Source organism: Impatiens glandulifera, chromosome 4 (genome assembly GCF_907164915.1).
Source record: "Impatiens glandulifera chromosome 4, dImpGla2.1, whole genome shotgun sequence".
In the NCBI taxonomy this organism is placed as follows: domain Eukaryota; kingdom Viridiplantae; phylum Streptophyta; class Magnoliopsida; order Ericales; family Balsaminaceae; genus Impatiens; species Impatiens glandulifera.
This window is the reverse complement of record NC_061865.1, coordinates 37822937-37837326: the sequence shown is the minus strand read 5'-3', so window position 1 is coordinate 37837326 and position 14390 is coordinate 37822937. Positions and strand designations below refer to the sequence as shown.

Here is a 14390-nt window from a genome sequence, read left to right as displayed (position 1 = left end):
GAAATAGTTTAGAAATATTATCGACATAATATCGAGATTTATCTATGTCCCTTTACTATTAAGTGATTTAAATAGTTTTTTCATATTTTTGGAGTATCGAATTAAGTAGTCATGACATAACTTGATGATTATCTCAGTTCAATATTTTATAGAATCTGTAACGTTTAAACTATGAGGAATTTTAGTGATCAATTTCGCCTTTCGCTTCCCATATATGTAAATTTAAAACGTATTAGGCCATGTCATATAATTTCTACCATTTAACTTGTAAGAGGCCTTCGATTGATTCTCCTATATTTGTTTAGTGACTAATTTTTGTTACTACCGGAAGGAAGACAAACATAATATATGGGAATTGGAATGCAAAAAAATTTAAGTGAAGCATTCCACGGAGGATTATAAGCATAACAACTCTAGTACCATGATAGTTTTAAGATATTAGAAAGCAAAAAATTGTTAATAATAGACTCACTATCTCATATTTATGTCTAAACTTTAGGGTTCATTGTTAATTCAATGATTTGGGAATATTTCTATATATTTCATAGATTACAGTCTTTCATGACTGTAACTTGAACTCCAAAAGTGACGTAAAAAAGCGATAATTTATTCTATTCCAACCTAAAATGTTATTTTTCAGATTCTTCTTATTCCAGAACCAATGTTCAAACTAACAAATAGTTCATATATTAGATCACACGTCACTTTTCACTTTTATTGTCTTGATTTAACTTTTTCAAGTGCAATATCTAGTTTCTTAATCTCCACATTTTTTCTTTCATACGTCTTAACAAATCAGGTATAATTACTTTAGCTCTTTAACAAATTTCTAGACTATAACAATGAAAAACTGACATACTTGAGAATTCTGTCCAAATAATTCCTACAAATTTAAAAAAATTACAAATTTTACACGATAAAAATTATCATTTATGTTTATTACTCATGCCGGTCAATTAAGACAGGACCAAAATCTCTTTCCCCGGATTATTATCTTTTCAGTATGTCACCAATATTGTTCTCTCCACAAGAGAAATTTGATGGTTGGTATTGCATATAACATCAAGAAATAAATAATTTATTGCTCAATATATTACATTCACTTTCTCAATTCCAGCATATATTCATTTACATCTCTAAATCTTCACTTAAAGTGTAAAATATACATTAAGAGTCATAAACATAGATTAGTCCATATCAACACAAAAATTTACCAGATCTATACCAAGATAGCTTAACAAAATTCAGCATACTTAACTTAGTTTGAAGAATGGTTAATCATAATGTCCAGTAACAATAAAAAAACAGATTAATTTTTGAAAACCCATTATAAAATGAGGTCAAGGTGAGAACTAAGAATCACACGTATTTTTGTTAACTAACACTTATCATAAGTGAGATATACGTTGAGTGGTTCTCCTTAAACAATCTCAGTCAGGTAAATAAAATAATTACTATACATGCAAGGTGTTCGAAGTTATGTCTAAATAAGATAAATCTAAGTTCTTGATCAATATATGTAGGTTGGATTCTTTATGGGTCTATCTCTTTAGCAGAAGCTTGGGGAGAAATTTTTACCGATTGTTTTTGCAATTTGACAAATCCTAAAGAACAGATAACATTGAGAGCTGATAAAATTGAAAAAACAGTTCTAGACTCCGATAATATTCCTCAATCAAATTAGCTTTTGAAGGGAAGACGCAAGAATTCGATTAACATAAGTGAATGCAAAAAACCTGTAACTTTGATACTCGAAGAAAGTTTTTCTTTCAAGAGTCTAGTAATAGACCAAGAGACAAGATCATTCTAACGTTGTTCCTTCCAAAAATAATGTGGATGATGCTTCCTTTATGTCACTACCCGAACAAGACATACTTTTTGCCTAGGCCCGTGACTGAGTTAGAAGCTGCAGCTGTTAAGGTTTAAAAGGTGTACAAGAGTAATCGTAGCAGGAGAAACCTTGCAGATCGTGTCATTGTTGTTGAGGAGTTATGGTAATGCATCCATCAACATTATCCTTAGGATGAGAATCAAAATAAGGAGATCTTGGGATTGAAGAAAATAAGAGAAACGGGTGTGAGGTACTTTAGTTATACAAAATTTGTATTACAAATAAATCAGATGAAGAGGGAGTAGAAGAGAAGCTATAACATAATGAAGAAATCAACTTGAACCATAAGGAATTGTCGTTTGTTGCCAAGAAATGGTCCAACCAGTTGGACAAATAAAGGAAGAAGCAAGGATCATTAGTTCTTGATGTTTGAGAAAATCAAATAAAGAAACTCGAATCATCAAGCCGCTAGTATATAGAAGATTTCTAGAGGTTTACTATATAGGCTACCACAAGTCATTCTTGAAAGATCAGCAAGATATAAGGAATTTGGGGATAGATCATGTTAAACGTTTCGAAATAAGCAACAACCACCCCGTCTGATCTTCATATTTCTCCGGGGGACGCTTATTGCTCCGATTGCAAGAGGGAGACATAGGTTGTTTTCAATCACTCTGTTTTCGATTTTCTACTATGTCTGATTATTGGCCGGCCCTTGTTGCTAACCATAAAGGATAGGAGGAATTCGATATTCAAGAAAGTAGAAGATCAAAAACCTTATAGAGTAAGGAACTAGGATGCAATATTGGTTGCAAGCCTCTACGTAGCTTACACTGTCAAGAAGACAGACACAAATTATGAAGGAAATTTGCCCCCTTGCCCATGTTTATGCTCATATAAATTTATAAACAATTTATAGCATTTATTAAAATGTAAATATTTGAGGTGTAGATCTTTGAATTTTGGTAAGCATACATAATAATACTCTACACTTCAAAATATTTTGCACAAATAGTTCATATATAAATAATTCACACAATCAATGCACAAAGAATATAAGAACTCACATTGGTATTATAACAGTTCAAAATCAAAGTAATTGATTAGTCTAATAGGCTTGAAATTTTAAATAATAAAAACAACCATCATCAAAATGCAATCCACTACACAATCACAAGTCATTTGGTAAGAAATATTATAGAAGCCATTTGTTAACACTTGATCATTATATCTGAATTTGAAAGAAAAAAAACATTGAAAAACATATATACAAAAATTAAAAGTGTTTTCAAAATGGTTACAAGATTGTAATGCTTCCAATTAGACATGCCTAAAAAACTTCACCAATTATCAATAAAGTTTTCATTTTTAAGGGTGTAAATGAACAATGCAATCATCATTAATATGCATAATAATCTCCAACCCTAAACTTATTTCTAATCCTTAAGACACTCAATTTGATAGATAATATTAATTAGATGAACCAGTAAGTCTCCCTTAAAAGAAGTTTACACTGACCCTTCTAACTGGCCAACTAAACTCAGCAACTGAAAATACAAAAAAAAGGGTACCAAAAATTCATCCAAAATCAATCCATAATAAAAATCTTAACCCATCAATAATAAAAGATAACGAAAAGTAACAAACAAACCCCAAAAGCTGACTCCTAGTTGGTGAGTTCCATAATGGCAGAGACAATATCCCCATCAGCTGCCTTAAGTGACTTAACAGCCTTAGCCCTCGAAACACCAGCCTGAGTCATAACCAACTCAATATCCTTCGGCTCCACGCCAGTCTCATCCACATCAACATCATCATCCTGTACTACAGCTGAAGTCTCTGGTTTTGATATAACATTATTCAAATTTGGAGCTCTAAACTGCTCTGCAGCTTGACTTTGCAATTGAGAGCTTAAATCCTCTATCTTAGCCTCCCCAATAACAACATATGTGTCTGAGGTAGGACTCTTGAACACATCTGGTTTCGATATGACAAATAAGATCTGAAAAACATCATATAATTAGCAAATAGAAACTCGAATCATATTATTGTTATTAAGGAAAGGAAGGTAGCACTAGCATACATTCTTGCTCTTTTTCACAGTGACTCTGCTGACTCCAGGGATGGCCTTCATTCCAAGCTTCAACATTGCCTTCCTGCTCTTTTTCTGACTTCTGCTCTGTTTAAGTCTTCCAGATGCATCTACTTGACCTGTTAGTTGAAAAATAAATCAATCAAAACCCATAATCTAAAAACCACCAATATGTGAAAAATACCTTCAACATCATCTTCATCTTTGTCATCGTCTTCATCATCATCATCATCTTCGTCATCTTCATCTTCAATAACAGGTTTGTCAGACTGCATATTATAGAAACCTAAAGTTAGCTTCCAATCAAATGATTGTCTCAACTAGATATGTGTCAATTAGGATTATCTAGACAGACTGAACATGTGTTAGATGCGTTTTTTAACAAAGGATTACCATAAGACAATTAAAACATCATCAGATCTTAGTAACCACATTATCTTCCTTAATAATCATGCAAAACAACCAATAACAGCAGATCTACATCAGCAAAATATGAGAAATAAGGAAAGACTCCCTATGACAGTGATTCGATAAAGCATGAACAGAAAGAACAAGCCGAAACAAACTCAAATGAGACATTCCCAGTTCAAATCAGGGAATTTTTGTTACATGTTCATTTAAGACAGAGCTGTAGATCCCGTAAAACATCAAATCTCAGTATATAAAGGGAAATTAACGATTAGACAAGAAGCAATTCATTCAGTATAAGTAAAGAGATAGACAACGCTTGTACCTCGATCTTCTGTTGCTCGAGATGCTCGGCGAGAAGCTCTTCCTGTGTCTGAGCAGTCATGATGAGTGAGAGTATGAATGAAAGCGAGGGTTTTTGCTCGGCGCTGGGAAGGAGAAAGGATGAAATAATACAAGATATGAGAAAACCCTAATATACATAGATATTTATAGAGAAACCACTTTAGAGTAAACGGGTTCGGATCCTCTTACCCTAACCAGTTTTATAGCCCGTATGTTGTTTGACCCAACCACATGGACCTATTTGAAAATTATTTTATTTTATTTTATTTCTAAATTTTGGTTTGGGTTTAATGTAAATAGTAAATAAAATTATTTTTAATTATCTCATTTAAATGACAATTTATATAATTTTTTTCTTTTCTATTAAAATTCAAACTCAAAATTTTAGAATAGACATATTAAAATTTATAATGAAGGTATGTTTTTTTTTTATAAATATAATTTAAACTCAAACAAATAAGGTAATTTTGATAAATAAAAAATTATTTAAATAATATGAAAATAAATAAAATATATTAGATGAGTATTAAAGTATGAATTATCATGAATTAAATTTAAATATATTTTTTTATTACATCATCATAATCAATCAACATCCTACATCCAACTGACTGAATCAATTTGACAATTCATATCTTATATATATAAGAAAATTGTATATTTAATAAATTTAAACTATTATGTTTTAACAAAGTTCAACTCATTATAAAAAATTAAAAAATAATTAAATATAAAAAAATTTAAAAACATAAATAAATCTAATAAAAATAAAAAATAAAGTACAAAACCATTAATATAATAACAATTTTAAATATATATTTTATTAAATAGTAATTGGGCCTTACAACAATAGTTACAATTTTAAAAAATAAATAGAAATAATTTAAATATATTTAAAATTAAAAATATTTTAATTTAAATGAAATTATATTATATTAATTTTCTCTATATCATAAATTTTAATAGGAAGTAAAATAAAGTTTCCTTGTCCATCTTAAATGTTATCATCTTTATTAGTGATTCAATTTAATTGGTTTATTTATCAAAATTATTTAGGATTTTGACTAATTGAAGATTCAAATGGATTGGATTAATTATAAATTTATTAAAACAAATTAAAATAATTATAATAACAACTAATATTTATTATTATAAACTTACCAATGTAGTTCAATAATAAGAATCAACTTAAGAGAATAAGGGGTCACATGTTCATACAATTTGAAAGCGTGTGTTTTAAATGAAATTGAGAGTAATAATGATTGAGTGCCTGAATTACGCAAGTCTCACGATGTAGAATAAGGGGTCACATGTTCGATTCAATTTAAAAGCGTGCGTTTTAAATGAAATTGAGAGTAATAATGATTGAGAGCCTGAATTACGCGCCTTACGCGAAGCGAAGGGATTGAATTTCACCTATGATCCGATCAGTGGGTATCCTTTACTTTTTTTATTGTGTCGTTGAAAGTGAATTTGTAAGTAATCTCACATTTCTCCGCTTCTCTCGGCTCACAGGTGAAGGGGGTACTCTTTAATTCAAAATAAAATAAAATAAAATATATATAACAAATTCCACCTTCTTAGTCACTAGACTACCGTTTCTGTCGAAATGCAGCCAATTCCCTATTCATCTTCTTCTTGACTTCAAGGACAGTTCACAATTTTACATTTACATAAACAAAACTTTGAAAAGTCAAAACTCCATCCGTTCTCTCAAGGCACAATAAAGAGGCGATTTACCTTATGCCGAAATAGAAATTAAATATTAGGGAGTTGATATGATCCATTAATTTCTTAATTTTTTAATATAATTTACTAATTATTTTTCTAATTTTCAAGAAAAGATAGAGATTTATATTGTTCTAAATATTTTTATCCATAATTTTTTTTTTTAAGTCCACCCTATTTCAAATTTATGTATCCGTCTCTCGCCCGTAACCTGTTTGTTTAATGGGATGTGAATTCTGTACATATGTATCTAATTATTTTGTTCAAAGGTGCCAGGCGACTTGAGGTGTTCACTTCGGCCAAACACCACCGGAAAGTGAAAAATATTTCCGTCAAACAAAGCAAATGAAATGAAGTGTCATTTTCATTCAAAGAGAGGAAAAAAAAGGCATTTCTGTAAGAGAGAAAATGATAGAGTGAAAATCTTACCTATAACTCATTTAGAAAACACATATATAGATTCTATGTCAATCAAGACAAATTTAGTGCATCTATTTTATTTTATATTATTTTATTTAAAGGCACATTTGGATGAAAAAATGAAAATTATAATTTAATTTCTATGTTTGAAAAATTATAAAATTGTAATTTAATCACAATTTCTATATTTGTAAAAAATAATATAATAAAAATAATTTTAATATATATTATTTAGTTTATTAAAATATTAGTTTGACACAACCATTAAGGATAGTTCAATAGTTAGAAGATTTTTTATTATTTTTTTTATTTTAAATAAATAAAATATCGGTTCTACATATTAACTTCATTTATTAAAAAAATAATATCGGTTCGACATTTTAACTTCTTAAATTCAAAAACGAAATTCGGTTCAACATGTTAACTTACTAAATTTAAAAAAAGAAAGACATCCTAAATTCAAAAAAAAAAAATACCGATTAAAAACTTTAATCGTGTTTTAAATGATAAAATAATAAGTTATCTTATTTTAAAAAAAATAAAATAAAAAGTTAGATTATAATTCTAACCTTAAAAAAGTGGAATTAAAAAATATAAAATTACACTAAATTGAATTTTATTAAAATTTTAATTTTAATTATAATTCTTAATATTAAAGTGTCTAAAAAATTTAAGAATTAGAATTTAACCCTCCAATTCAAATTTGAATGATAATTACAAAATTACTAAACACAACTCTAATAAAAATTTCTAGAGGACTACTTTGCTAGACGAGTCTTCTCTTGCTGGAGACGTAAATGTTAACCGATATAACTATTTTGGAGTAACATGTACCGAATTTGCTAATAATCAAACAAACAAATAAAGTAAAATTTCAATATTCAGAAATTAGAGTTGAAGTGGGTATACAAAAATAAATGAAAAATTATGGATAAAAAGAATTATAAATTAAAATTTTTGTTTTAAATTTTTTAGAGAAGTAAATAATGTATTAAATTAAAAATAATTAAAAAAAAAATAAATGATTATGTCAGATTATCGTAATTTTTTTTCTATTTTCGAAGTGGGCACGTAGATTTAAACTCTGCTTACGAGAATCTATGTAGATGATAATTTTCAAAGTAAACCATATTTCAAGGAATCAAATTTAAAACAAAAAAATGATTAACAGCGAAAACAAAAATCAAAGAGCAATTGTAGTTGACATCTACAAGATTTTGTCAATTTTCCAATCATTTTATATTTTCTATTCTCATATTTGCTTTGTTGAAGAAAGAAGAACACAAAAGAAAGTGGAAAGAGTTTAGGGTTTAGGGTAAAAGGAAAGAAAAGAAAAAAAATATGTTTGGTTTAAAAAATTCAATATTTTAGAAAAAAAAATAATGACATGGATAAACCATATTTGGGTTAACATTTATATATCACACAACCCCGTTATATTGACCTGTCCGAACTGAAAATATATGATTTGCCGGTTATAAGGTCCGAACTGAAAATATATGATTTGCCGGTTATAAGGTCCGAACTGAAAATATATGATTCGCCGGTTATAAGGTCGGATATAGGTATTGAATATAACCAAAGTAAACCAAATATACAATCTTTTTAAATAATTATATCTATTATTCCATACTCGTAATAATATTAAATAATATTATGATTGACGAATAAATTTTGTAAATATATTGACTAGAATTTTACGTTTGTTTAATAAAATTTATGTTTGAAATTATTATATTAATATTTTTTACTAATTTATTTTAATTATCTATTTTAAAATTAATTTAAAATATGTCAATTATTGGTTATATGACCGAATATTCAAACATGTACAAGTCTACTATGGTCGACCTAAGTATAACCGACGTAATAAAATCAAATTTAAATTTATTTAAAAAATTAATTTAACTCGATCTGCTTCTCAAATATTATACACATAGATATAAAATGAAACGATGTTAGGAATTTTCCTCTTCCAATATTATACACATAGATATAAAATGAAACTATGTTAGGAATTTTCGTCAATAAATTCTAAATATAACAATGTATTAAAATGAAAATTTGATAAAAACCTTGAAAAAGAGTTGTAAATCTTAGATTTATGCTAAAGCGATTAAATAAAGCGATTAAAGCGGAATAATCCGGTGTCCAATTAATTAAATTATGTTTATTTTGGTGGTAAGAAATAAAATGATGTATTTAAGAAAGTGCGACCAATGACCAATGACCAATGAAGAAGTTTGACGAATTGGATTTGTGAGAAAATGGAAGGCAGCATTCTGGAGACGATCGGAGTCGAGATCATCGACGTTATTTCCCCAGTCTCGATCTGCATGCTCCTCGTCGTTCTCTTGGTCTATTCTCTCACTTCATCTTCCCTCTCCGGCGAACCCTCTCCCCAACCGATCCGCACGGCTGCCAATCTCGTATACCTTGAAAACCCCACGGATTCAACCGCCCAGAAGTTCGAAGGCTCGCTTCTCAACGCTCTCGTCTTTGTCATCCTCATCGCCGTTGTCACTTTTCTCCTCGTCTGCCTCTATTACTACAATTTCACAAATTTCCTCAAGAATTACATGCGCTTCTCTGCCTTCTTCGTGCTAGGAACAATGGGGGGTTCGATATTTCTTTCAATAATACAGCATTTCTCCATCCCAATTGACTCTATTACTTGTTTTATACTGCTATCCAACTTCACTGTCGTGGGTGTGCTTTCTGTTTTCTCTACTGGAATACCGATTATCTTAAGGCAGACATATATGGTTGCTTTGGGGATAATTGTGGCCGCTTGGTTCACTAACTTACCTGAATGGACTACTTGGTTTTTGCTAGTTGCTTTAGCTTTGTATGATCTTGTAGCTGTTTTAGCTCCTGGAGGACCTCTCAAGCTCTTGGTGGAAATGGCATCCAACAGGGATGAGGAGCTTCCAGCACTTGTTTACGAGGCCCGACCTACAGTGTCTAGAAATCAAGGGAGATCTGGATCAGGACTTGGACTTTTGGTTGCTGGGGTTTCTGATTCTGAGATTCAAGAACCATCTAGGTCAAACAATGAGATTGAATTGGTTGTTAGAGAAGAAATTCATGAAAGACAACCTGTAATTGCTGTTGTGGATGAAGAAAGATCGCCACTAGTGGAAATGTTGAACATGGGCAATGATGATGATGATGATGAAGAAGATGGAGATAGTTCTTCTTTAACAATATCCACCAGAGGCATAAAGCTAGGTCTTGGTGACTTCATTTTCTACAGTGTTCTTGTGGGGAGAGCTGCTATGTATGACTTGATGACAGTATACGCTTGTTATCTCGCTATCATTTGTGGGCTCGGCTGCACTCTCATTTTATTGGCTGTTTATCGACAGGCCTTGCCTGCTCTTCCTATTTCCATAACATTGGGAATCATGTTTTATTTCTTGACTAGGTTGCTTATGGAGCCTTTTGTGGTTGGAACTTCTACAAATTTGTTAATGTTCTAGACCAATTTGAACCAGAATCAGCAAGAGGCATTTGAGAAAGACACTCTACAGGTTCTTGGGACTGTTGAATACTATTATTAATATTCTAATTTGCAGGCAGTGGTAGTGCAGATGTTTCATACCTTATTTGTGTGCAGATGTAGAAATGTTATATTATATGATTATGGTGCATTTGAATCCTTTGATTGACCTTTTAGGCTTCACATGGTTGGGAATATGTTTTTTTTTCCTATTTAACACATACTTTTCTTTGTTTCCAGACTTCATCATCTTCCTTTGCATTGACATTTGGATGATCTTGATATCATTAAAAATGATCTACTATTTTCTAACCAAGAGCCTGGTATCATTAACATTTCAAACTAAATTCATTCTAGCCAGTTAGCCATTTTTTGAATACTATAAAGATGGAAATTTTCCATCTTCTGTGATGGTAGTCTCATCCAAAATGCAGGAATTGCCTCCATCAATCATTTCTATTCCCCATTGGTTTGCTGATTCAATGGAAGCACATCTTGTTTTGCTTAAGGATCATAACTTTGTCATATGAAGTGACTGCTTCAACTTGTTTGGGTTCCTCCACAGAGCTCCATCAAAACTCTCCTATGAAGCTATGCCATTTTTTCTTTTGTTCTTCCACATTTTTGTTCTGTTGATTTTGTTGGACCAGTCCATTCACTTTGTTATTAGACCCGATTTTCCCAGTTTTCAGGTGTGATTGAATCAGGATTCATTCCATAAATTAGTTTCTTTGTGTAAATCACTTATTCTTGATCTATAAAAAATAGTTTGACAATGTTAGCAAAAATAAAAGTATTTGATTGGGGATGAAATGAAGTGATTTTAAATAATTAAATGAATTTAATTAAATAAATTTAATTAAATAAACTTAAGTAAAGTATCTACTAATGCAAATTAAGTGATGTGTTGCCTCATAAAACACAACATTGAAATCATGAGGTTGTCTAAGGAGTGAGCATTTTCAACTTCAAGATTTTTAATAAATGAAAGAAAATATGCTAATGGAGTTGGTTCAAGAATTTCATGGCTGGCTTTCAAAAAGTTCCTACCAACTTTATCTAAGGCCATCAATGAGAAACAATGTTTAATCTGATTTTTTAAATTTTTTATTTTTATTTTGGCAAGTCCCGTTTTGGAAACAAGTATATTCTTTCAAGTTAGTCTAGCCTAGGGCTACAAATGAGTCAAGCCACTCGCGAGCCGCTCGGCTTGAACTTGACTTTAACCGAGCTCGAGCTGGTTCGTTTAAAATTCGAGCTCGAGCTCATATAATGCTTGCTCGATGGCTTGTCGAGCTTTTTCTAGCCTAAGTATATATAATATATATATTTATTTATTTATTTAATATTAAAACTCAAATAATATATTTTTTCTCTCTCTTTCTCCTCAAAGCCCATATGAAGGCCCATAATTCATAAATAAAACCCTAATTCATAATATATTTATGACTCTTCATCTAACCTAATTTTCTTCATCTAATCGCCTATTTTTTCATTATTCCTTCATTTTTTTTTCCATTTTCACCATTTCTTTCACTCACCCTTCTTCACGATCTTTCAATCTTCATTTTTTCTTAATTCATTCTACACCCCCATTTCTTTAGTTCTTAATCTCTTATTCTTTAGTATTCACAATTTTTTCACTCTTCATCTATCCATTTTTTTATCTTCAATCTCATTCAAAAGAGGCTTACGTTATTTTCATTTTTATGATAACTATTATTTTTGTGTTTTATTTAACTTTGATTTTTGTTACCTTAAGAAATCCAATAACAAAGAAAGGAAAAAATTATTTTATTGGTTAACTTAGTAGTAATGTAAGTCTTGTTCATCTTTTTTTTTTTCATGTATTAAAAGAAATTTATGTTTATATATATATATTTTTTTTCCATGTATTAGGATAAACTTATACTTTAATTATTCTATACATAGATTGAATGAATATATAAAATAACACTGATTGGTTATAAAAAAGACGAAAATAAATATAAAAAGTTTAATAAATTATATATAATAAAAGTATATTATATATAATATTGAAAGAGATAAAAAAGGTTAATATATTATATATAATAAAAATAATATTAAGATATAATAATTAGTTTAATATAAAAAATAATAAAAATGTGTTAGATAAAATCAGACCGGTTCAAATAAACCTAACTTAAATAAACTTTCCATGCAGGAACAAGGAACCGGACCGGATAAACCAAAAGAACCGGCTAAGAAAACCAACCGGTCAAGCTAGTAAACCGACCAAGAATACCTGGAACTTGACTGCACAAAGAAAGGATCGGCCAAAGCAAAACCGGAAACATCAAACAGCCGATCAGCCACAAGGCAGAGGAACAACCGGAAGAAGTCCGGTTACATCACTCATACCAAAAGCCATTCCGTTAAGACAAATGGCCGACCAGTACAAGAAGACAATTTAGGTATCTGTTGAGAATGATATCAAAGGAACAGACTGAATACTTCCATATCCATGCAAGTCTGAGGAAAGACTGTAGGCTGCAGAAGACAGTACTACCGGATCCTTCCACTTCGGGATAAGCCAGAAAGAAGATCTTCCAAGTACAGACAACTGTCCAACAGACAGTGCCTACATCAAGTAAAAGACAAACCCGACAGGTTTGTCTTACATACCGGAAGAACAGACCGCCAGGTCTGAGACAGAACACCAGGTCTGAGCTTGACCATCAGGTCTGAGGAAACGACCGCAGGTCTGAATCTCTGAAACACTGAATCACTGCACCTCTGCTCAGCCAATCAAATTCAAGGCAGTGAAATATGACCGTTGGCATATTTCACCTATAAAAGGGGCAGTTGAAGAAGAGTAAATGCGGGACACAGAGAGATACAGTGAAACAAGTGAGAAATTCTAAGAGCATTTATTCTACAAGTGATAAGTTTGTGTTGTTCTAAGAAAGCCTAAGTGCTAAAGTTAAAGTGTGTTTTACAATTTCGGTGTAAATTGTAAGAGTGTTATCGAGCAGAAATAAGTCTCGATCGGATTGTACTTGTATTCCTTAGTGAATATCCTTCTCGCGGTTTCGAGAGGAAGGGGTGACGTAGGAGTTTTATCTCCGAACATCCATAAAATCTGTCTTGTTATTTACTTTCTGCCGGCTCCATTGTCTAACCGATTAACTCAACTACACCGCTTTAAACCGACTCTATACTATCCATACCGAATTTCCAGACTACCGAAACCGACCCACCATTTTCAGACCTCCATCATCCGAAACCGGCCTTGTCTATCAAACAAGTGTGCTGCTTCAACCTGAAAGCAAACCTCTTCCGCGCTTGAACCTAGTTCAAGGGTTTGTGACAGGTTGTGTAGTATTGAAACCCCGGTGTTAATCTCTAACCGGATTAACCACCACCCTTCGAGTGAGAACCGCTAACCGGTCCAACCCCCGGTCCTCCAGTGGCTACCTAAATCCTAACAATTAGTATCAGAGCAGTTAGTTTCAATACTCAAGCAAACATGTTTCAGGATAGGCCTCCAATGCTAGAAGGTGATGACTTTGCCAACTGGAAGGCACGCATGCACCTGCACTTAATCACCCTGGATGATGAAATGGAGTCCATTCTAACCGAAGGACCGATATTTATTGATAAGGATAGAAAGGAATGGACGGCTGAAGATAGAAGGAGAAACAATCTGGACAACCATGCAAGAAACCGGATCTCCAACAGCGTGGACAGAAACACATACTGCAAGATCAGAGATTGCAAAACTGTGAAGGAGACATGGAACACGGTTATCCAGATCTTTGAAGGAAATGAAAGAACAAAAGAAAACAAGATAATGGTGGCCACACAGAAGTTTGAGAGCATTAAGATGAAACCGGGAGAAACTATGAAGGAATACAATGACCGGTTCACTGGTGTGTTAGATGAGCTAGCAACACTTGGAAAGAGGTATGACAATAAAGAGGTCATTATGAAAGCTTTGAGATCTCTTCCAAGTGCTTGGGACATAAAAACAATGGTAATGAGGGAATCAAAGAGCCTACGTAAGATGAAACTATACGATGTATTCGAAAATCTTAAGGCAT

The 14390-nt window shown here is 31.5% G+C and overlaps 2 protein-coding genes across 2 annotated transcripts; one reads left to right on the top strand and one right to left on the bottom strand.

Annotated features, from left to right (window-relative positions):
* Positions 1–3273: 3273 nt before the first annotated feature.
* Positions 3274–4788, bottom strand: LOC124933969 (nascent polypeptide-associated complex subunit alpha-like protein 1). Its single transcript, XM_047474423.1, has 4 exons — positions 4657–4788; positions 4108–4192; positions 3915–4042; positions 3274–3833 (listed from the first exon to the last, which is right to left on the bottom strand). Exons 1-4 carry the CDS (start codon positions 4714–4716, stop codon positions 3498–3500), a joined length of 609 nt encoding a protein of 202 aa, XP_047330379.1. The 5' UTR covers positions 4717–4788; the 3' UTR covers positions 3274–3497.
* Positions 4789–9052: 4264 nt separating this feature from the next.
* LOC124933968 (presenilin-like protein At1g08700) lies at positions 9053–10496 on the top strand. The gene has a single exon (XM_047474422.1). The coding sequence runs from the start codon at positions 9092–9094 to the stop codon at positions 10304–10306; it is 1215 nt and encodes a 404-aa protein (XP_047330378.1). The 5' UTR covers positions 9053–9091; the 3' UTR covers positions 10307–10496.
* The last annotated feature ends 3894 nt before the right edge of the window (positions 10497–14390 follow it).

Excerpts from the sequence above, each read along its gene's own strand:
- LOC124933969 (XM_047474423.1), bottom strand. The coding sequence starts at position 4,716 with ATGACTGCTCAGACACAGGAAGAGCTTCTCGCCGAGCATCTCGAGCAA. Across the intron at positions 4,193-4,656 it reads TCGAGCAACAGAAGATCGAG|TCTGACAAACCTGTTATTGA; the intron begins GTACAAGCGTTG and ends TATAATATGCAG. Across the intron at positions 4,043-4,107 it reads AGATGAAGATGATGTTGAAG|GTCAAGTAGATGCATCTGGA; the intron begins GTATTTTTCACA and ends TTCAACTAACAG.
- LOC124933968 (XM_047474422.1), top strand. The coding sequence starts at position 9,092 with ATGGAAGGCAGCATTCTGGAGACGATCGGAGTCGAGATCATCGACGTT.